Raw genomic sequence first — 25,268 nt, forward strand, 5'->3', positions numbered from 1 at the left:
GTTTTTTCTCTCTCTCTGATGTGGCTTCAATATCATACGTCTGCCACCCAGTCATTCTTTTTTTTTCATTTAAACTCTTATTTATACTCAATATACACTTTGCGGTGTATATTACTACAATATTGTACAGAGCAGCTAGGGCAGAGACATGTACCAGGGTCACACGTCTATTTCCAATTCCTCCTATTTCACCCCTTTGACATCACTGGTACTGTTCTGTCATGGCCTCAGTAAAACATCAAAAAAATCCAACAAAAACGCCAAATAGACTTGTGGAGTTAAATTTTTAGATGCTTACTGAGCTGAAGTCTTATGTGTACCTCCTAATTTTTGCGCTAATGTTTTTACTTAAATTTACCATGACAGAAGTTTCCACTTCAACAAGGTCATATTCATTCATTTTCAGGTTTCTGTAATTTTAATCTCTAATAATCTCTAATGAACAAAGGCAAGAAAATCAACAACAACAAAAATTATGCCGCAGCACAGTGGCCGACTGGCTAGCATGTCTTTTTCGGGGTTGGACTCTCGGCTCCAGCCTTCCTGTGTGAAGTTTGCATGTTCTCCCCAAGCTTGTGTTGGTTTTCTACGGGTTTGGCATGAGAAGAGTTCAGTGAGGCCATGGAGAACGACTTCTGACTGGCTTCGAAGAAATTATGGTCCACCATCCGGCGTCTCAGGAGAGGGGAAGCAGTGCGCCATCAACACTGTGTATAGTGGGGAGGTTGTGAGTCGGTGGGCCAAATACTTCAATGACCTCCTCAATTCCACCAACATGCCTTCCTACAAGGAAGCAGAGTCTAGGGACTCTGAAGTGGGTTCTCCTATCTCTGACGTTAAGGTCACAGATGGATGATATCTGCCCGGAGTTCCTCGATGTGGTGGGGCTGTCCTGGTTGAAACACCTCTGCAACATCGCATGGACATTGGGGACAGTGCCTCTGGATTGGTAGACCGGGGTGCTGGTCCCCCTTTTTATGAAGGGGGGCCGTAGGATGTGTTCCAACTACAAGGGCATCACACTCCTCAGCCTCTCTGGTAAGGTCTGTTCAGGCGTTCTGGAGAGGACGGTCTGTCTGGAGGTCGAATCTCAGAATCAGGAGAAGCAATGTGGCCAAGGCTGCCCTTTGTCACCGATTCTTTTCATTACCTTTATGGACAGAATTTCTAGGCGCACCCAAGGCATAGAGGGGCTTTGGTGACCTCAGCATTGCATCTCTGCTTTTTGCAGATGATGTGGTTCTGATGGCTTCATCAAGCTGCGATCTGGAGCGGTTCGACTGTGAAGCGGTTGGGAGGAAAATTAGCACCACCAAATCTGAGCCCATGGTCCTCGGTCAGAAAAGGGTGGAGTCCCCTCTCGCAGTTGAGGAAGACATCCTGCCCCAAGTGGAGGCGTTGAAGAATCTCAGGGTCTTGTTCACGAGTGGGGGAAGAATGGCACGGGAGATTGAGAAGCAGATCAGTGCAGTGTCTGCAGTGATGCAAACTCTGTATCGGTCTGTCTTGGTAAAGGCTGAGCTGAAAGGCGAAACTCTCGATTTACTGGTTGATCAATGTTCCAACCCTCACCTATGGTTATGACCTATGGGTTGCGACTGAAAGAACAAGATTCAGATACAAGCTCCTTTTATACCCAATCATGGAACCCACCTGTTCCCAATTAGCCTGTTCACCTGTGGGATCTTACAAACAGATGTTTGATGAACATTCCTCAACTTTCTCAGTCTTTTTTGCCACCTGTCCCAGCTTTTGTGGAACGTGTTGCAGCCATAACATTATAAGTTGATGATTATTTGCTAAAAACAATAAAGTTTATCAGTTTGAACATTAAATATCTTGTATTTGTAGTGTCTTCAATTAAATATAGTTTGAACATGATTTGCAAATAATTGTATTCTGTTTTTATTTATGTTTAACAGAACCTCCGAACTTCATTGGAATTGGGGTTGTAAAAAATATATATGTATATTGGTAATACAACATATAAAGATGATAAACTGATGTGGTGTGTATGTCCTACTTCCATTCGTACTTTTTAAAGCTCAGCCAGCCAAAACGTGTGTGCGCGCATGTGCTAGTGCTTAGTCACCACTGTCCTATCAGCCTGTAGCACTGACAGAAAGCAATGTAAGCCAGACACTATCTGTCTTGTGACTGGCAGTCCACCCAGTGCCCCTTTTGATAAGGAGCCTTTACAAAATGTGGTCAGGGACAGAGAGGAGGAGTAAACGTATAAGCATGAAACACATTTTAAAAAAGGCAATATATGGGTGTATGTAGCACTAAGGCACAGGTGTCAAACTGGTGGCCCGGGGGCCAGATCTGGCCCACCACATCATTTTATGTGGCCCGCGAAAGCAAATCTAAATTGCTCATTGTGTTCTGGTGTAATACCAATGAGATATTTGCAAGCATTTTTTTTGGTGACCAATCCCCCTTTGAAAAAAAATGTAATCGTTGAAAAACATGTTTTTATAGGCTTCTGATTTCAAAACTGTTTATTCATCAATGTGTTCCATACACTGTATGTAATTACAGTATATGAGGTAATCTTTCATTTATATGTGTTTTGTTGGAAAGTTCATGTCAGAAAAAGATTTCCCAAAACAGGGTTCACAGTCATAGCTGCCCTCCGAGGGAAGTCATGCATATGATGTGGCCCGTGACAAAAAGGAGTTTGACACCCCTGCACTAAGGGGTAATTTACTACAAAAGGCACACAGATGATTACAAACATAACACATTTTAGGATCAATTGGCAACAATTAATACAAAACACGGATGATGGGTTTTCTATTTGCCTAGGTCTTGATTGAATCAGATTCAAGTGGTTGTAATGCATAATTTTATGTGTTGCTAGGTCTTGATTGAATCAGATTCAAGTGGTTGTTATGCATAATTGTATGTGTCAATTAGGGGTTGGGGCACCACGGTGAGGTAGTGGTTACCACATCTGCCGCAGAGTTGAGAGCTCCCAGATTTGAATCTAAGCTAAGGTTGGAGATTGCTTGTTGCTTACATGGGTTTTCTGTGGGTACTCTGTGGTTACTCTGGCTTTCTTCCATATTACCAAATGACTTCACACTTCTGAATTGTCCTTAATTGTCTAGAGGTGTGGTTGTGAGAGTGAATGGTTGTCTATGTGCGCCTTGTGATTGGTTATTGACAAGTTCAATCTACTTCGCAACCTGCCTAAAGTCACCTGGGTTACGCTGACTTAGCTGCCAATTTGTAATCAATTAAAAATACAAAATTAAATTAAAAAAAAAATATATATATATATTTTTTTTTAAAAGGACTAACCCCGAAGACGCTTATTGGCAGTGCATCTACGCTTATTCAATAATTTTTGGGGTTAAAAGAAAAAATAATTTCAACACAATCATAATGGGTGTCAATTTATTCGTGGATTTCCACTATTCGCCATCCGGTCCCTATTCCCTACGAATAGCAGGGGTCCATATATCTTGCATTTATACTGTATGTTGGTAAATTATTGCTGTATGTTTGTAAATTATTGCATGCGCTTGTGTGGTTGCTATGCAGACTTTAAATGATATATAATTATCTACATGTGAATTTAGACATCATCATTTTATTGATTATGATTGTTTTCATTTGTTTTATTTGATTACACACCTTGGTGCAGTCACGCCCACAGTGATGACAGGTGCATGGACGGGCATGAACGGGAGCTCCTGAAGTTGGTCTTCTTCGTGGTTAGGTGAATGTGTCCCATCCCTTACTGGATGATGGTCCATCTCAAGGTGTGCGATACTGCTGACAGCTGGGTGGGGCTAAATAGAAGAGTTGTGTAATGATGCAGATCAGTGTGAGAAAATTCTACTACAAGAGTGGAAACGTTAAATTAAATCTGACAGTGTCACAACTAAGCATCACCATTTTGTTTGCAACGTGCACATTTTGATACAACTCTATATTGAATCTCATTAGGTCGTGCAGCTGTACCTAATGTAGTGTCCGCTGGGTCTAGATGCCTAATGCCTGTGGGTGAACATGGTCCAATTAAGCAGAGACAAGGCAGCTTTCAGAGGCAAAGTGCTGATACTGTGCTGCACATACCTAAAATTGGGGGAGCAGGTTAGCCTTGCTTCATTTCTAGAAATTATTCAGTAATTAAACACAGACCAATCTAGCTGATGTCTTCATTTCTGTGTTCCCCTGGCTGCAGTGATGATACTCCTCAGGTCCATAAAGCTGGTTAGCAGCTATACCCACTTAGCAACATTCACGCATATTTTACCATTATCATGTGTTTGGTGTAAGCGGAGGTGGGTAGTAACGCACTACATTTACTCCGTTTCATTTACGCAAGTAAAATTTTCGATAAACTGTACTTGTCAGAGTACTTTAAATGCACTGTACTTTTTAGTTTTACCTGAGGATTTATGTGACGAAGGATCGATACTTTTACTCCGTTACAATGATTGACATGCCGTTCGCTACTTTTATTTATCCATTCATGCGTGCACATCTTTTTTTAGAATCCATCTTCGGTTTCCGCATAGGGTGCATGTTGCGCCAAGCAAACGTGAACGATAATGTCGTTTGACTCCAATTCACCAATCAGATGACACAAGGCCTGACCATGCATGTAGCCTTCGCGAGCCAATAAAAATGACTCATTTTGGGAAATAAAAACAGCCGCGCAAGTGTGTTTACAGATCAAAAAACAGCAGCTTGTTATACCCAAACTTGGATATTTCAGCCCATTTCTAACTTGAGAAAATACCTTGCGGTAAGTTGCAGATGTTTTTGCTGTTGTTTTGGCAGTGGATGTGGCAAAATTAGCACACACACACAAAATCACTAAGTCTGGTGAGCAAACAGCTTCTTCATGATGTCATTTAAGTGACTAAAGCAAATCATGTTCTTGTAGGGCCCAATGCATGTGTTGTTGGTTTTTTGGCAGTTAAAAATGTAAATGGTGGCAGGTGTATGCCGACTCCCATATATTATTATTTTTTTAATTGATGTTCATGCTCATCTAAAAAATAATAATAATAATAATCAGAAGTTACACACAAATTACTCTTTAGTTGAGTAGTTTTTTTTTCATTGAGTACTTTCTTACTTTCACTCAAGTAAATATTTGGATGACTACTTTTTACTAACAGTAGTCTTACTGGAGTACAATATTTGGCTACTCTACCCACCTCTGGGTGTAAGTAGTTTCAAGACAAATTGTTTAATGCATGACCCGGTGTCATGATTTACAGAAAAAGGCTCAAAACTTTGACAGATGAGAGGTAATACAGAAATGTATCTCAAAAACGCAGAAAAAAAAAAAAAAAGATGAAAGGTGAAATCTGCTGCACATAGCATCTTCAGTATTTCCATAGGCAAAGAATGGTTTGGGGCTAAAGTTTAGTTTTGCATGTTTATTCAGTACAAGTGGAGCACTGTAAAGATGCATATTTGAACTCAGTGACTGACTGCCAGTGTATACTTTTATTAAAATGATTACGCAGCATGCTGTGTGTTTTGCACACACAGCGTTGGTGTGCGCTCTGTTTATGTGTATTTACCTCAGCGTGTTTGTTTTTTGTGCGTCTGTGAGCGCACAGGGAAGGAGATATTGCGACATGTGATGGCTGTTGGGCTGGCGCCGTTAGGGAAGAATGGAGAAGAGAAGGAAACGACTGTTGCCACGGTAACCCTGAGCTGGAGTGGCTGATGGGTGGGTAGCATGAAGTAGCTGTCAGCTGAGACAGAGAGAGCTGAAGGAAAACACAGGTGAATAGTTATTATCATGTTATGCTGGTTTTATACCTTGTGATTGTGTTACGAATAACGTGGTCTAGCTTGTACTTCAATCTTGGATGACAACAGCAATGTAAAACATTACAAATAATGTTAATGCAGAACTCAAGGCAACGGATTCAGTAAGATGAAATTAAAACCCCAAAATAGCCTCAACTTGTGGCATGAACAGGTGGTGTTAGGCTTGACTGAAAAAAAAATGTCGCCAGAAAACGCATGAGTCTCCACTAATTTACTTACTCTCCTCGTTCCACTTAAAATCTCATCCAACCATTTTGCCTAAACAACATAACGTGTCCTTAAGACCGCATCATCTTTGACGTAAAATATCTGCAGTAGGCATCGAGTTTCCTTGACAAAAGCTGAGAAAGAGTCACTATCACACAACCATCATTAAAGTAAAAGATCCAGATTATAACCATTTAGAGATACTTGACTGCCTAATTGTGCAATGTAACCTGAGTTGTCCTAAAACTAAATTTAAATTAAACGTACATGGAAACTATCGCAAATGACTGTCCAATGACTTTCCTCATCGCTAATAAGTGATCAGAATTAAGACCTTTAGAATTAGACAGGAATTCACTGTGCAGTAGTTGTATCACTTTGTTGGGACAACAGTGTTTAAGATATTGTTGAAGCACAGTACAGCGTATCCTGTTATGGTGGAAAAGAACAATGTTGCTGGGGTGAAAACAACCTGAATGCTTCTTTTATTTGACTTTGCTCGACTATAAAGCAATATGGAATCTGATAGGGTTCAAACAAATGGCTTCCCGGGAGAGCATTGCCCCATATTGAGTGGCGAAAAAGACATTTAGCATCTCATTGATCTGTTGAACATACAAGCACTGATTTGGAAATGCATGTGATGTTATTAAGAGAGCAGCATCTTATAAATCCAACAATTAGTATTAATAATTTGGAGACCAGCGTGTGCATTGAGTGACACAAAACACAAATTGTTTTCAGCATATATATTTAAGAATTTAAAGCGTATTAAAAAATACAAATTACAACAATTTCACACCCCAAGAAATTAATGTTCCTTCAAGAAAATTTTGCCTTTGTTCTGTTAGCTCATGAGTGAAAAATTCAGTAAATATCTCCTCTTAAATTATTTGAAAGGTCTTGTTGAACGTATATTACAAACACCAATCACTTGACTGATACTGTACATGATGACAGACAACACTTCACAAACACATTTACTCAAATTCAGAGTTTTCAACAAACCGAGCACGCATGTTTTTGGAAACAACCCACAAAAACACAGGGACGTGCAAATGCCACACAAAAAGGCCGGAGATTCGAACCCACAATCTTCTGGTTGTTAGGCAACAGGACAAATCAGGCTTCCACCGTGCCGCAACTTTACTGTTTGTATTTTTATTTGTCTACACGTTAACCATAAGGCAGCACAGCGGTCAAGTACTGAGCACTTTTCTCTCACAGTATAGAGGTCGTGGGTTCAAATCCAGGTTCCAGCCTTCTTGTGTAGACATTGCATGTTCTCCCCATGCTTGAGTGGGTTTTTTCCAGCTACTCGAGCTGCCTCCCACATTCCAAAAACATGCAAGTTAATAGACAATTATTATTATTTTTTAAATTTCATTAGGGTGACTGTTTTGTGTTTATATGTGACCTGCAATTGACTGGTGACAAGTCAAGGACGCAAGAGACTTCCAAAAGTCAGCTGTCAGCTCACCCTAATGAGGATAAGCGGTACAGAAAATGGACGGATAGATGTTACCCATCATCTGTACTGCTCCCGGCTAATTACAAAACTTTCTTTCAACACTAACAATGTCAAAGAAGATTTTGGCAAGATTTCAGAGGCGTGAATCATTATTTTGACTTCTAGGATTGGTCAGAATGTCCTAAAAAATAGGGAATGCCTGCACAAATGCATTCACTAATATCACGTCATATATGTCAACAACACGTGTGAGGTCACTCACACTGAGCCAAAACATCATCAAAAATACAGCAAGGAAATGAGCAGTGGCAATGCTTTGGGTTCTAACGTTCTCATACTGTCATGCTAACAGGGCAAACATCATCTGTTCACCTTCTGGCTTCGTGGGAAAACATGTCAGCATGACACGCATGTGTGCGCGATGTGCCCACACGTACAGTCTGCAGCTTCCACATGACCCTGAGAAGGATAAGCCAAACTGAAATCTGGTGAGTGTAAATTTAAGAATAAAAAGTGGAGCAGTCAAGCACCCAAAAGAACATATTAGTGAGGTGTTATAAAAGGACTACCAAGTCAATGTGTGAGGAATTGGAGTTGACTTAGCATGGGTGTTCTACACTTCACCCATCCTTTCATCCATCGAACCAGCCATCAGTCCGTCAACATTGTTTATCCTGGTTAAGGTCACACGATAGGACTGGTCTTGAACTGGTCTTCAGTCAATCACAGGGGCAATTGTTAATGCTGAATATAATCAGTTGAAGTTATTCACTGTATCAATCTCCTTTATGCTGAATTCATTGGTTGGCAACACTGTATCCCCGTTCACGCTGCCTGGTTAAGCCAGGTTTATTGTGCCCTTTTGGCATCTCGCGGTCAGACTTAGTGTCAGAGAATTGATAAAGGGTGTGGACCTGATGCAGGTTATCTATGTAAAAAACAGTTGAGCTACTATGTCACATCATTTACGGAACTGAAGCAACTATTGCTATCCTGCCTACACACCCTGGGGTAGAAACACAAATTAGGTCAATGTTTACAGAGTTGTAAACTTATAGAGTTGTAAACTGAACTGAACTATGCCATTGGGTGAAACTGTTTCCTCATTCAATACTCTTTTTGATGGGTTTATTTATATATATTTTTTCTAGAAACTGTTTCCTCATTCAATACTGTTTCTGATGGGTTTATTTTTATTTTTTTGTAGATTTGCGATTGCCGTTAGGATGTCCTTAGGCCATGAGATTTGGACAGTTCAACCATATGGTCTGAATGCTAAGGAAGCATTACACCTCAAGCACTGTACCACATAAATATCCAAAGTTTCTAGGCAATATTGCTTCCAAATTTACTTGCGTTCAAAATTCATAGTGTGTGCTATTCTATTCATCCATCCATTTTCTACCGCTTATCTGAGGTCGGGTCGCGGGGGCAGTAGCTTTAGCAGGGAAGCCTAGACTTCCCTCTCCCCAGCCACTTCATCCAGCTCTTCCACAGGACTCCTCGAGGGACATGGTTGAACGCCTTCTCCAAGGCCACAAAACACATGTAAACTGGTTGGGCGAACTCCCATGCACCCTCGAGGATCCTGCCGAGGGTATAGAGCTGGTCCGCTGTTCCACGGCCAGCACGACAACCACACTGCTCCTCCTGAATCTGAGATTCGACTTCCAGACGGACCCTCCTCTACAGCACTCCTGAATAGACCTTACCAGGGAGGCTGATGAGTGTGATCCCGCTGTAGTTGGAACACACCCTCCGGTCACCCTTCTTAAAAAGGGGGACCACCACCCAAGTCTGCCAATCCAGAAGCACTGTCCCCGATGGCCACGCAATGTTGCAGAGGCGTGTCATCCAGGACAGCCCCTCAACATCCAGAGCCTTTAGGAACTCCAGGCAAATCTCATCCACCCCCGGGCCTTGCCACCGAGGAGCTTTTTAACCACCTCGGATAGGATAGGAGAGCCCATCTCAGAGACCCCAGACTCTGCTTCCTCATGAGAAGGCGTGAGGGGTGGGGGTGGGGGGCGTTCCTCCCAATCAGGCCCTTCCAGGTCTCACTGTCATTGCCCACATAAGCATTGAAGTCGCCCAGCAGAACGATGGAGTCCCTAGCTCTCCAGCACCCCCTCTAAGTACTCCAAAAAGGGTGGGTACTTTGATCTGCTGTTTGGTGCATAGGCACAAACCCGGTGGGACGTTTTCCCTTGCCCAGACGCGGGTCACCGGGGCCCCCCTCTGGAGCCAGTCCAGGAGTGGGGCTCGAAGGCGAGCGCCTGGTGGCTGGGCCTGCACCCATGGGGTGGGCGGGGCACAGCCCGAAAGGGTACCGTGGGTCCCTCTTCCCATGAGTTCACCACCTGTGGGAGGGGCCATAGGGGTCGGCTGCAGTTTGAGCTGGGCGGTGGCCGAAGGTAGGGACCTTGGCGATCTGATCCCCGGTTACAGAAGCTGGCTCTTGGGTCGTGGAATGTTCCCTCTCTGGCAGGGAAGGAGCCCGAGCTGGTGTGCGAGGTCAAGAAGGTCCGACTAGATACAGTCGGGCTCCCCACCACACACAGCTTGGGCTCTTGTACCAGTCTTCTTGAGAGGGGTTGGACTCTCTTCCACTCTGGAGTTCCCCACGGTGTGCTCTTCTATATATTTGAAAAGTCAAGGCTGCTTTTAACTTATGTAAATGTATTTGTGTTGGCAGCAATGATCTGTCTAATGTGGTGGAGCAGAAATATTTAACTGTAGTAAGGACAAATCCCCAGGCGAATAATTAAAAGTTCCTTGCAATGCTTTCAACGAACGTTGAAACAAAATGGCTTCCGACTTGTATAATCGTACAAAAAGAGTTGTTGAGCCAGAAAGTAATCATGGCCTTGCTCTCTTGTTGTTTCATGAAAAGAGGTGTAATTACTGCATCTCTGCATCTTAGGGAAGCCAGTTCTCCAGGGTCTGGCAGCAGTGCAATAGAATGCTTCCTTTCCAAGATAATACAGCTGGTATTCATAATACAATGCAGTTTCACCCATCTCTTTTGAACGGCCACTCTTTGTGGTGTGGAAAGTAAGAAAGTGAATACAGAGTTGTCTTAAAATGTGACTGCAACAGTGGTCGTACTATTTGTAATTTGACAAAAAAATAAATATGCCTTAAGAGTCACACAAAACCTTTGGTTAAACCATCATCCAAAGATGGTCAACCATTGGAAGGATGGATGGCCAGACAGCCACAGACTGACAGATAAACAGATAATAAGACACTGTTATGATTAAACATGCATTATGTTTGCATCTTGAGTTTGAAGAGCAATGACAGAAGCGTATTTACAAAGCAATGAAAGTTGCAGTGCTAAAATAGAAACGCGTCAAAACAAGACTTTTGTGAAGGAATCAGAGACAAGAATGAAGCGTAACTATTCAACATTAAAGACATCTGCGAAAATGAGTTATGACTGAGGCTGTAGCAGCTGCCAGATCAGCCGGTGCCAGCAACAAAATGCTACACGGCTTCACCCTGGCCTGGAGACTACAAGAGCTCTTGGGTTGACAGAACACAAGCATGACCATGAAACAAATCCACAACCCGATGCAAGATATCATCATCAACGTAGACAAAGTCAACGGCTCGCCCGAACGTTGGCTATAAATACCACAGCATAATTAGCATTCTGCACAGCAGCAAACTGAGGGCCAAAAATCAATAATGTATGCAAGCAAGAGAGAGTTGTCAGATCAAACAATGGCTGCCAACAGTCAGTGAGAAAGGCTTGTTTACACTTGCCATCCCAGAAAAGGATGCCATTGATTAATCAGCACTTGACAGCCATGTTGACATGGAAAGAGAAATTTGTTGAACAGGAAAGGGAAATGGGTTTAGTTGGTTGAAACACTTATTTTTATAGCTGTGTCTTTGAAAGTTGAGGGAGGGGAAACGAGTGCATTTGTGACTACTGCTGCACAACTAGTGAAATGATATTTCTTGCACTGTACGCTGTTTTAATTGTACTTTCATTTTATTTTTCTTCTCTTTGTTTTAAATGTTTATAAGCTGTTTCTTTCTTTGTTTTTAAATGCTTTTAATCATGTAAAGCACATTGAGTTACCTTGTGTGTGAAATGTCCTATATAAATACATTTGCTAGTCAAGATAGATTTTAGGTTTCCAAAAAGCAATGGCGTGGCTTCACACATTGATTCCCGTTTCACCTCTTCATGCAAAGACTTGGAGCGCCATTAAAATGATAGATGAATACATAGCCAAGTAGATTTATGGTGTGCACTCAGAGCAGCCTCAGCAATAATGACTTGTGCTTCACACCCTTATTTACTCAGTCTTTCATATAAATGTAGGAGCTATACAGATCCGAATGCACTTCAGTCATTAGTCAGCTCATAAAACATCTGAGACGTTCTCAGGTTATACAGTGAAAATGTAAGCAAACACACTGCTCACTGTTACAGACCCGTGTAATACTTCAGTCTACAATTAATATTGAAAGTCGCAGTAATTACAAAAATGTTGGACGTTTAGTGTAAAAATGAAAGAAATATGCTTAAGCAGAAAAACACAATAAATGTAACCAGTCTTTGAAAAATACCACACATCTGATGCGAAATTGTATTTTTAATGACAGTTTGGTGACAACAATAAACACTACTGACAAAATGTTCAAAAATAGCAGCTGCTTTACATCTATGTTGCAAGACTAAATTGCCCTTATATTGGGAGGAAAAGGTATGTTAAGCCTTTGGAATTTCTTATTTCTGCATAAATTGTAGATAAAATGTAGTCTGATCTTCATCTAAACCACAAGGGGAAAAAAAGAGCCTGCTTAAACTAATACCACACAAACAATTATGTTTTCATATTTGTATAGAGCATAACATGCACACATTGACAGGATTGGGAGGAAAAAGTAAGTGAACCCTTGGATTAAATAACTGGTTGACTCGGCTTTTGCAGCGATAACGTCAAGCAAACGTTCCCATTCGCACTCACAGTCATGCCTACGGGCAATTTAGAGTCTCCAATTCATGCATGTTTTTGGGATGTGGGAGGAAACCGGAGTGCCTGGAGAAAACCCACGCAGGCACGGGGAGAACATGCAAACTCCACACAGGCGGGGACGGGGATTGAACCCCGCACCTCAGAACTGTGAGGCTGACGCTCTAACCAGTCGGCCACCGTGCCGCCTTTTAGACCATTCCTTTTTACAAAACTGTTGCAGTTCACTAAAATTCCTGGGATGTCTGATGTGAATAGATATGCCACAACATCTCAATCGGGTTGAACACATATTTTCTTCTTCTGAAGCCATTCTGTTGTTGATTTGCTTCTGTGTTTTGGATCATTGTTCCATCCTTTTTTAAGCTGCAACTTTTGGACAGATGGCCTCAAGTTCTTCTGTAAAATACCTTGATAAATGTGAATACATTTTTCCATTGATCACAGCAAGCTGTCCAGGCCCTGAGGTAGCTGAGCACGCCAATACCATGATGCTACCTCCACCAGGCTTTGCAGTTTGAATAAAGTTTTGGTGTTGGTGTGCTGTTTCATTCTCCTTAGTGTTCTCTCATGTACCCCATTCCTGTTTAATGGTTTACATATGGTGGAATTATAAATAGAGATGGTGGCATGTGCCAGTGATTTCTGTAAGTCTTCAGCTGACACTCTAGGATTCGTTTTACCCTGTTGCGCATTCTGTGCTGTGCTCTTTCAGTCATCTTTACAGGACGGCCACTCTTTGGAAGAAAAGCAACATTGCTGAGCTTTCTCCATTTATAGACAAATTGTCTCACCGTGAACTGATGAAAATCAAGACTTTCAAGCCATGTTCAAACTGCAGGTCAATTCCGATTTTTTTTCCCAATGTGACATGTATCTAATATTTTCATGTCAACGTGAACAGTACAATTCAGTTTTTTTCATATCCGACTCAGTCCTCTTTAATATGTGGATATAAATTGGATATGTATCCGATGCGAGGGCAGTATGGGCGCACAAGTCTCGCTCATCCGACATATATGTCATCAAAAGGCAACAAACGTCACAATTGTTCGACAAAACAGACACGCCACAAATGCAATGGTAAACAAAGGAGCAGAAAATAGTCAACGGCGAAAAGAAGTGGCTACAGAACTGATAAATATTTTGTTAAAAAACTGTTGGCTCCGGTTGCGAGGGGGCATGTATTTACTTTTGTAAACGTGGCGCAGATGCACAATGTGACGTCCTGTTTTCTGCGCATGTGTATTACTTCACAGACTCATTCTGTCCACAATAGAAGTTGCATTTGTTTTTGTAACGTGAACAACTACATAAAAAGATCAGATTTAAAAAAAATACAAATTGGGCATCATGCCCTGCAGTCTGGACGTATCCTTAGAGATACTTTTGCAATCTTTTCTAGCTTTGTACAAGAAAACAATTCTGAATTGTATGTCTTCTGAGTGCTTTTCTGAGCGATGGCATGGTAAACATCCAGCAATGTTTCTTGACAGGAGACAATTCTAACCTGGTGTGTGTTTTCCGGTGGCCAGAGCAGTTTTAAGCCACACCTCCAATCTGGGCTCACACCTGACTTTGATTAGCTCCTGGAGAATCCATAGCCTTGAGGTTCACTTAATTTAAATATGAAAACATGACATTTTTGCATGGGATTAGTTTAAGCAAACATGTTCGTTTATTCCTGTTATCTAAAGATCAGACCACTTTATACAGTATATACAATATATTGTCAAAAGTATTTGCTCATCTGCCTTGACTCACATGATTTTAAGTGGTATCCCATTCTAAAGCCATAGGGTTTAATATGATGTTGGTCTACTCTTGACAGCTACAAGAGCATCAGTCACAGACTGATGTTGGACCAGAAGACCGTCTCAATGTCCACTCAAAATCAACCCAAAGGTGTTCTATCGGGTTGAGGGCAGGACTATGTGCAGGACAGGCAAGTTCATCCATACCCAATTATCTTATCCATGTCTTTATGGACCTTGCTTTGTGCACCAGTGCACAGACATGTTGGAACAGGAAGGGGTAATCCCCAAACTGTTTGACTGTCCAAAATCTCTTGGTATGCTGAAGCATTCAGAGTTCCTTTCACTGGAGCTCAGGGTCAAATATGTTCGGCAATTCCAGCTTTGTGGGAACAGTTTGGAGATGCCACCTTCCTGTTCCAATATGTTTGTGCATCAGTTCACAAATGAATGATCATAAAGACATGGATGAGAGAGTTTGATGTGAATAAACGTGACTGGCCTGCACAATCCTGACCTCAACCCGATAGAACACCTTTGAGATGAATTAGAGCGGAGACTGAGAGCCAGGCCATCTCGTCTAACATCAGTGTGTAACCTCACAAATGGGCTTCTGGAAAAATTGTCATAAATTTCCATAAACCCATTCCTAAACCTTGTGGAAAGCTTTTCCAGAAGAGTTTAAGATGTTATAATTGCAGAACGTGGACCTATGTCATATTAAACCCTATGGATTAAGAATGGGACGTCACTTAAGTATCTGAGTCAAGGCAGGTGAGCGAAATATACAGCGGGTACGTATTCAAGTATTCAGACCCCCTTAAATATTTCACTCTTTGTTATACTGCAGCCATTTGCTAAAATCATTTAAGTTTATTTTTTTCATCAATAATGTACACACAGCAAACTCCATGCATGCCATGGGGTGCTGTGTGTACATTAATGAGGAAAAAAAATAACTTAAATGATTTTAGCAAATGGCTGCACTATAACAAAGAGTGAAAATTTTAAGGGGGTCTGAATACTTTCCGTACCCACTGTGTGTGTCTGTGTATTTATATTTATATAGTGCCCAGAAGCTATTTATGCCAGAAGCTTTGACGAAATATCAGAAAAACACAAAGGTTAAATGGAATGGACCTCAACATAGCTTACCTTGGGGCCCCGTGGCGATTCTGGAGATGAAACTGCTTGGATGTCATTTTGACCTGCAAAATATATGCATGAAAAGATGTTGAGTAATAATGTTAGCATTGAACATATAAAATTAAATCTCTCACTTGAACTTGCATCAAGGGGAGGAAATGTCTTGCATCCTGAGCGAATGACCACAAAAGGATACTCTTCCAATTAAAAATTTGAATGGTACATTAATTGAACAACACCAATGAAAAACTCTCTCGCATCACTGCCACTAAGTTTGATCTAATTATAATGTATTGGACAAATAATAGAAATCATGTTCCCTCAGCACTCAAAGATATCATGTTTGAGGTCACTATTGTGGGTGTGCACAAAAAGCACTGGTTGGATGCAGAAAGAATGAAAAGTAGTATTGACTTGAAACAACTAAATGAAAAATGAGTCGATGCCAAAACGCTACATTCCAAGCAATGTGCTAATATGAGTTGTGGTTTGCATAAAAGCTGCACCAATTCAAGAAAAGTTAATCAGATTTCTTTGTTTTTGTTTTGTATGATTGAAAAAAATTGCTGTACCTGTTTAAGATATCTGTAATTACTTTTTTTTTTCAAATAAATTTACTTTGCTATCATTGCAACCTAGTAGGAAGTGCAAAATGTGTGAGAAATACTAAAGATATTTAAACAAGTAGCAAATGTATCAACCCTGAAAAAGAGTGGGATTTAGATGTCATCGTGAGTTTAAAGCCCAACAATGATTCTTCCTGAGGTATTTGGTTAGTTGCCATGGTAATTCCGGAACGAAAGGTTTCCCTGCATCTCTTTGTCCTTCCTCCTACTCTTTGTCGCGCTCTGTGCTGGAGCTCGACTGATCTTTTGGAAATTACTTGGTCTGCCTGGGGTGTCTCACTGTAGCTCCCATCTGTTCAGACAACATGCACACAGAGCAATCCTGGCTCTCTGTCACAAACTTGCTCTTGCATTACCTCTCATCGACAGACATTTTGGTTTGAGTTCTTTCACTTTTCACAATTTCTAAAGCTGGTGGGGAATGTGTTTTACCTCATCATACCTACATAGCAATTCATTTGTGATTAAAGCAGGCCGATGTAAGGTCATACTGTGTGTCAGCGGAATGGAATATATAAATATAAGATATAGATATATATATACAGTGCCACCAGAAAATAATATATATAGTATATTATATTATAATATACTTTCCTTCACTTTTTCCACATTTTACTGTTACAAAGTTATTCTCAAGCTGATTTGAGCAGTTTAAAAAACATCTACATCAAATATCCCACAAAGACAAAGTAAAAACTTATTTTCAGACAGTTGTGCAAATTTATTGAAAATGTAAAGATTTAAATATAATAGGTACATCAGTATTCACACCCTTGGCTTAATATTTTGCTGAAGCACCTTTGGCAGCAATCACAGCCTCAAGTCTTCTTGGGTATGTCTCTATGAGCTTGGCACACCTGTTTTGTGGCATTTTGTCCCATTCTTCTCTGCAGATCCTCTGAGGGTCAGTCAGGTTGGATGGGTAGCATCGGTGGACAGCCATTTTTCGGTCTTTCCAGAGATGTTCGATTGGATTCAAGTCCGGGCTCTGGCTGGGCCACTCCAGGACATCCACAGGCTGCTCCTGAAGCCACTCTTTTGTTATCTTGGCTGTGTGCTTTCGATCATTGTCAGTTTGGAAGGTGAATCGGTGCCCTCGTCCGAGTTCCAGAGCACTCTGGAGCAAGTTCTCTAGAATAATTTTTTTGGGCAGCGGTCATCTTACCCTCTATGCGGATTAGTCGCCCAGTTCCTGCAGCAGAAAAACAGCCCCACAGCATGATGCTGCCACCACCATGCTTCACAGTATGGATGATGTTAGCCAGGTATTTCTGAAGGTCTGAGAATCCTTAAGGTGCCTTTTGGCAAGCTCCAAGAGGGCTGCCATGTGCCTTTTAGTGAGAAGTGGCTTCCATCTAGCCACTCTCCCATAAAGGCCTGATTGGTGGAGTGCTTTAGCAATGATTGACCTTCTGGATGGTTCTCCTATCTCTGCAAAAAAAACAGTGGAGCGCCACCTTAGTGACCATATGTCATGAACGGAACAAAGGACAGGACCCAAAATGCACGACTCCAATTCAAATGGACAGTTTCAAAAAGAGAGGATTAATAAAGCGGCAGAGGTCGATACACAAGCAGTCAATTCGCAAAGGCAACAGTAGCCAAAAACGTGAGGCAAAAGGCAAGGTCAATAATCAGAACAGGGTCAAGGCTTACTATGAGTCGGTGACATGGAAACAAGGAATGGTGGAACGTGACAACAAGGTACAACGAACTGGCGACCAGAAAGAACGAGACACGAGGTTAAATGCATGGGGTAATTAGGGTAAACGAGGCACAGGTGGGGAAGATGATCTTAGGAGCAGGAGTGTACGAGACAGGGGGAAGACAATAACCATAACACACACCTATGACACCATAGGGTCCTTGGTCACCTCTCTGACCAAGGCCCTTCTTCCCTGATTACTCAGCTTGGTCGGACGGCCAGATATAAGAAGGGTCCCGGTGGTTCCAAACTTCTTCCATTTCCAAATAATGACGTCCGTAGTGCTTTTCGGGACCTTCAATACTGCTGAAATTCTTTTGTATCCTTCCCCAGATTTGCATCTTGACACAATCCGGTCTCGGAGGTCTGAAGACAATTCCATAGAATTCATTGCTTGGTTTCTGCTCTGATATGCACTGCCAACTATGAGACCTTATATAGACAGGTGAGTGCCATTCCAAATGATGTTCAATCAACTGGATTTACCACAGGTGGACGACATTTAAGTTGTAGAAGCATCTCAAAGATGATCAGTGGAAATCAGATGCACCTGAGCTTAAGTTTGAGTGTCATAGCAAAGGGTGTGAATACTTATGTACCTTTCATGTTTGAATGTTTACATTTTTTATAAATTTACACAAATGTCTGAAAATATGTTTATACTTTGACATTATGGGATATTTTATGTGGATTTATTTTTAAACTATACATCACATCAGCTTTTGAATAAGTCTTGTAACATAGCCAAATGTGGACAACGTGAAGGGTGTGAATACTTTCTGGTCGAACTCCATACATTCAGCAAACTACAGGAAAGATAAAAACCTTTGTAGGATTTGGACTTTGGTACAAGTCATTTTCATTGAATTTGTACAAGCAACCACAGAGGGAGTAGTTCAAACTCCGCATTTACATCGAAAAACTGTAAAAGGGCACATAGAACCAACATTCTGCATGACCAAGCAGCTGAAAGACTTGAAAAAAAAATAAAAAATTTATACAAAACAAATGAATACATACATACTGTACATGCGTATTATTTGTCTTGTAATTATGGATCTTGTTTTTCTTGTAGTCATGATTTCATCTTGTAGTCATATTTCATCTTTATTATTATGAGTGCAAGTTTATTCTTATAATCCTTTTCTTTTAGTTTTTTTTTTTTTCATTTTAAATGTGGCCCTGTAATACTTAGATGTAGAACCTAAATTACATCTTCGTCAATATTGCTCCTCAGCGTTACCAACATGGATCTAAATCGATCAATGAAGACCTTTCTAAGTGATGGCAAACGCTGTCTGCAAGAAAAACAACAAACACACACATTTTATCCATTCATGAATAAACGAAGTTAAGGAATTAGCTGAAGACTAATTTTGTTGTTTCCTTCCAGCACATGTTCTTTTGAGAACGCTCAACCAAGTGACATTTATGGACTATCTGCTGTTTTGCATGGCCCCATGAAGGAGCAGATCAACACTATTCTTTGCTCCCACAATAAGTTAACAACCATGAATCCTGGGAGAATCTGGCTGGAGGAGAAAGTCCAGGGGTACCAGAGTCTGACCCAGAGCATGAGAAGAGTCTGAACAAGTTTGTGTCACAAAAACAGGATATTGCGGAAAGGTTAGTTTGACAATTTGTAGTTCTTCTTTTATGTTGGCACGTAAGTCAAAATCATACAGGTTTTTCTCGTGAATGCGACCATGTAACATTGAATCGTGTGTGTATATATGCATTTACCATTACTGTACATGCTCCAGAAAGGAACGCTTACTTTACATGCAATTAATCCTCAATATGTAATGTCAATTGTTGGCACGAGACAATACCGAACCACCTAGGTCGCTGAAACTCAGGAATGAAGTGAGGGTGGTATTGTTTCAATTTGTCCAGTGTGTAGATGCATAATTATAATTACTGCTTATAATTTTGTTTAACATATTTATTTCCTAATAATAACATACTTTTTCTACACAAGTAGCAGATTATTCAAAGAATACAATTCATGCTTTATATGAATACATAAAAGTACTATGGGACAACCGTGGCCCCTTTGGAAAATTAATTGCCCGCCCCAGAGTTATGCTGATAGATTACAAGATTTTAGCAATGACTAGCTCAACAAACAGGCCATGGGTTTATTGCAAGAATTACTATCCAAATTTCAAGCTGTAGTAGGGTGAGACTTTTTGGATAGTTGCTGTGTGTAAGCCACAGGTGACCTCTCGGACATGCACGAGGGAGAAAGGCAGGATCAAGATCAGCCCAAGTGTTTGCACTTTGACTGCAGTTCCCTTCGGCCTGAGTCATGGCGTGTGCTCGTCATCAACGCTGCATAGTGGATGCTGTTTACGGGACATGCCAACTTGAGTGTTACTACACACTTGTTTTGTCAGTTATCTTTAAGCATAGGAAATTCATTACATTCAGTAAGCAATGGAAAAAAAGAACTTCAAAAATTTCTGACACGTCTACTAGTGGTGATTTACTTTGAGTTGGCGACGAAGACGATCTGCCATGACGTGATGAATCCTCTAGCTTTGTTTTCAGAGATGTTTTTGGACTGGATGTTGTTCTATCCAAAGTGGGGGCCAGCCGAAATTTGATCACATCCTAAGAGGTAAAGGTGTTAAACATTCAAACATTAAACATTCAAATAACGCAACAGTAAAAGAGTAAGGTAAAGTGATTTATGCAGACAAAGGTAATACATAAGGTTCTTGAAGAAAAAAAAAAAAATCTTGCAAAACTTGTCCCAAATAATACAAGTACATTATAGTCTGAGATAGATAAAAATGAAATGATGAATGAATGCTTTAGAGCAGGGGTGTCAAACTCCTCGGAGTTTCCCTCGGAGCGCTGTTATGACTGAACACATATGAATGCATAACAGTCTCATTTTATTACATACACACAACGAATGGATGAATGAGTAGTTTTGAAATCAAAAGCCAGTAAAAGAAAGTTCAACTATTATTCACTTTATTTTAATAGGGGCATTGGGAACAAACAACGCTTGCAATATCTTAATGTTGTTAAAAGTGAAGACAATTTGCAATGTTGGTATTTTAGAAACATGCAGTCGACACATGATTTGCTTTCGCAGGCCACATAAAATGTTCTGGCAGGCCGGATCTGGTCCCCGGGCCTTGCTTTTGATACCTGTGCTTTGAAGGCTGCATTTACTTGGGTTCATGAAAAATAATAATAATAATAATAACTTCCTCTCCGGATACACGTGCCACTTTTGCAGGTGCCCCGAGCACAATCATGGAATTAAGGAAACTGTTGCACCTCGGTTCTGTGCTATGGGTGTGGCTTAACAGAAAAAGTTAAGATGTGAATATTCTCAATGCTTCCAGTGCCGTTGCTTTCAGGGACATTTCCCAGAATTCCTTTACAATAGTGTGTTACCTGAATTGTTCCCAATGTTGAGGGTGGCGCAGCGCTCTGAGTTATGGCTGAGTTGTAGACCATGACTCCTAAAGGGTTTGGCTTTGAACCCCCTTGCAAAACCAGCTGTGTCTCTTCCCCCTTCCAGTCCGTCTGCTCCTGGAACGGACACAACATCGCCCAACGGAGGCACTGCAGGAAGGCTGCCCGGGATGTTGATGTGGCAGACAGCTGTGTGATGGGAAACGACACAGGAACACAGAAATCACTGAGTACCCAGAAAAAAAGTCACGCTAGCACGGAGAGAAAATGCAAACGCCACACATAAAGGCGAAAATTCGAACCTCGAACATCAGAACTGTGAGGCAGACATGCTAACCACTATTGCACCAGAGCAATACCCACAAAGTAAAGTTAGTTAAGGAGTTTTTATGTAATCCTGCTTGGTTCATTCTTGAATAATACCGCTGCCTACAAACTATCCCCCTTGAAAGCATACATCATATTAGCTGCAACTAATTGTTTGTTAAATTTGTGAGTAACGGTCAGAATTAAATTTGTCAGGCATGTCCTCAGTTGTCGAATACAGTTTAGTTAAAGAGCAAAAGTGTTTCACGCCAACAAGGACAAATGAGTGATGTTTATTTCAAATTGATATTTAGCCTGAACTAACACACACACAAAAGCAAACTCTGTCATGTAATTAGCAACATTTAGTACATAAAATGTCACCCATTTCCGCGCTGCAATAACACATCTCTGATGACACATCTTGTGTTGTATTGTGTTTCTTTTTACAGCTTGAAACTACTACTACTTTGTTGTGCAGTATTGGCTTTGTAAGCACCGCAGACAATTTTGGGTTTTCCTCTGTGCAGGAAACCTAAAATGTAGGTCAGACAGACTTTGCTGCAGATGAATATGATTTACAGTCTGTTCGATTGTACCTCTATATAAGAAATACTTTGGGGAAAAAAAAAAGGTCTAAGCTTTAAATCCTCTACAGGGGTCTCTAGCTTTTGCTAGATCGATTAATAAGCTGGTCAGCTTCATCAAAGTTTAATCAATCACACGTTGAATACACAAGGCGCAGGATACACAAGGAGCCTGATAGCGCACATTGCTCAAAACAATGTGAAACCCATAATGGTCCATTCAATACTTACAATACCCTTGACTCCATTTCTTTATATAAAAAAAATAATCCTATGCTATAGGTCATCAGTCATTTAAAAAAAATTAAATAAAAATGCCTAAATGCCATGCAATCACGAGTGCCTTTGGTGATCCTGACATAGATGTCAGCATGTGTCCTTTTACAGTATGTGTTGCTGTACGACAAATCTGGAATCATCAAAATCATCAGCTCTCATCATAAGAATGTTTAGACAAGCCCATTAGAAGCATTTTATTTTGTCAGCCACAGAATAAGGGAGACTGTGTTTTTTTTATTTTTTTTATTTTAACTCGGTATAAATAATACATAGTTACTTACGGTTTTGTCTCAGGCAAGCGACTGTCTTTGTGCAGCAACGTTAACTTACAGTGTGGATGTCAATATAAGAAAATGTTATTTATTATATGTAATGCAATACAGGCCGTTACGAACCTACAAAATTGCTACGGTTTATCGATATTATTGATATTAAAGCTAAGGAAGACAAAGGAAGAAACCTCTGACAAGGAGCTTTTTTTTCATGGCCATTTGTTTGTTAACTAGCAAGATTACGCAAAACCTATTAAAAAGATTCTCAAAAAAGGTCCATATTCAGGACTGTGTTTTTCTTTTTCTTTTTCTTTTCCCTGTGACTAATGCATGAAATCATCCATTCATCCATGGGCGTGAGGAGGAGTACACCCTGGACTGGTCTGGTGACCAAGCCAATCACAGGGCAGAGATATATATATATATATATAACCAAGCATTCACACTCAAATTTGCACCAATGGACAATTTAGCGTCTTAAATGAACTTAAAATACATGTTTTTGGATGTGGGAGGGGGCCGGGGATGCAAACTCCACACAGGAAGGCTAGATCTGAGATTTGAACCCCAAATCTCAGACCTGTGAGGCATACGATGAAAACAAATCCTTATAACAAAATTCAGGCAAATAAAAGGAGATGGGCATGAATTAAAATGTTTAATTTGGTCAACATCTTAATTACGATCAGTGAAATATTTTCCCCAGTGCCTTACTCGTTGCTCCTAGGTTTAAAAAGGCAACTATGCAAAAAAAATACAATAAAATTATATATATATATATATATATATATATATATATATATTTTTTTTTTTTTTTAATCATGGTTCTGTGCACAGTGAGTGATACATTTATAGACCGCCTCTGCATAAACATTGACTAAAAGGTCAGCTAGCCAACAACAGTACAGTCAGACCATGCAGAGAGGCGGGACTTCAATGAAAACACATGCTACAATACAGTGGAAGAATTCAAGTTGATTGAGTCAATGGATGATTTAAAAAGACAGCCAGAAGCTTTTTCAAGGTATCGAAGAGATAACATAAAACGAAGACGTTTGTGGTCCGCAAATATTATAGAACATTACGTAGATGCTGCATGGTCTCAATGGAAACTCAAGAGAAGCTTTTCTATTTCGAGGCTAGAGAACCATCACAATGATTTCTAAACTGTTATTCTGTCTGTTTGTTTCCATCTAATGAGACTCTCGAGTGCGTCACACAAATAAGACACAGTGAATTGCAGATCAATATTCAATTCCTATGGAGAGGGTGTTCGCTTCAGCCTATAATTTGACCCCCAAGTAACATAAGCACAACTCTTTCACTGAATTGGAACAGTCGAACTATACAGCAGCCAAAAAAACTGATCACAGCACTGACTAAGAGAAGACATTTTCTGTTGCTCAATACCTTCGCTGAGGATTAATACGGCGCACCATATGAAACATTAAGCATGTATGTCAATATTTCGTTGGGAAATTTTATGGTCGGCTACGCCGGGAAGTCAACAGAAATCCAAAGGTGACAGTTCGTGTCCCCCGTGTTTCGAGCACAGTAGAAAAGGAAGCAAGAGCAACGTGACTGTCTAGCACATGAGCAAACATTCTTCTTGTATTATTCAATGAATATGGTGCTGTGTAGGAGTGATCCGGGGGCAGAAATACTGGCTGAGCTCTAAGAGAATGAGAGAGACAAAGCACCAATCGGGGGCCCTTTCTACATGGATGCCTACAGCCTTGGAGAGAGAGCTTTTATCTGTCGTTCACTTATCGCACACGTTTAGTATCCCGATCATTGGAATGAGAGAATAACCTCATGTTCAACACTTGCACTGAGAATGTACTCTAAGTGAGAATATGAAGGGCGAAAGGGGCTGTGAGCTAACCTTAACATCTTAACACCAATGCTATACTGTATATCCTTTAAACATGTATTACATGTACATCCATGACTGAGATCAAGCAAGGAATAACTTTTTCAACGTTGAGTGAAGGGATCTTTCAAAAGCAGCGCAGTCACACTGAAAAGAATAGACAATGGGAGAAAAAAAATAAAAGAATATCCCTTTGAGAGGAAAATCTCAAGGCGGCACGAATCCGCTATCCATTTCAACGCCTAGTTTTTGTACTTAGAAATGATGTGATCTACATATAAACTGCATAAAGCTCAGAGAGCTTGGGGTATGAAACAACAGGATTAAAGGAATCACACAGGGACTGTTTAGTTGTGGTCTCAGTAAACAAACAAACAAAAAGAGCATCATTCGAACACGGGGTGAAATTCACATGCAGGCATGTAATCCATGCACTCGCAGTCCACGTTTAGTCACACACAAAAGCTAGAGGACGACAATGAGAAGTGCGACTGGAGGTGGGGTTTAATGGCATTGTGATCTGCAAAATATGCTGGAGGAGGTAGTTTCACTGATGCTCGCAAGTGTTGGCTTGAAAGGTTTGACACATCCACAGTTACTGGGACAGTCTCATTTAGGTGCAACACCCACAGATACTGACAGCCATCAAGCATACAGTATGTTTGTGGCAGTAAAATACAGTGAACCCTAAAATGCCCCATTTGATGATGCGTTGTATCGTTGTCTGTTACAATACAGCAGAAGTGTCAGCAAGTCGCACACACTTGAAACCAAAAGTTTGCTTATATTGGATAAAAATATT

General features: G+C 40.7%; 1 protein-coding gene across 5 annotated transcripts in view; it reads right to left on the reverse strand.

The window, feature by feature from the left end:
* Window positions 1-25,268, reverse strand: part of nphp4 (nephronophthisis 4) — a 174,769-nt gene that overhangs the window by 73,816 nt on the left and 75,685 nt on the right. For 4 of the 5 annotated variants that reach the window (XR_009787986.1, XM_061769312.1, XM_061769311.1 and 1 more), the window contains exons 10-14: window positions 21,129-21,338; window positions 20,204-20,327; window positions 15,390-15,442; window positions 5,553-5,744; window positions 3,643-3,800 (exon numbers count right to left, since the gene is read on the reverse strand). Coding sequence is in view for 4 of the 5 variants with exons in the window: in XM_061769312.1 (XP_061625296.1) it covers window positions 3,643-3,800; window positions 5,553-5,744; window positions 15,390-15,442; window positions 20,204-20,327; window positions 21,129-21,338 (737 nt within the window). In the remaining variant the exon portion in view is untranslated. The remainder of the gene's footprint in view (window positions 1-3,642; window positions 3,801-5,552; window positions 5,745-15,389; window positions 15,443-20,203; window positions 20,328-21,128; window positions 21,339-25,268) is intronic. The other variant, XM_061769313.1, reaches the window with a different exon arrangement.

Source organism: Phyllopteryx taeniolatus, chromosome 1, assembly GCF_024500385.1.
Source record: "Phyllopteryx taeniolatus isolate TA_2022b chromosome 1, UOR_Ptae_1.2, whole genome shotgun sequence".
Classification (NCBI taxonomy): Eukaryota; Metazoa; Chordata; class Actinopteri; order Syngnathiformes; family Syngnathidae; genus Phyllopteryx; species Phyllopteryx taeniolatus.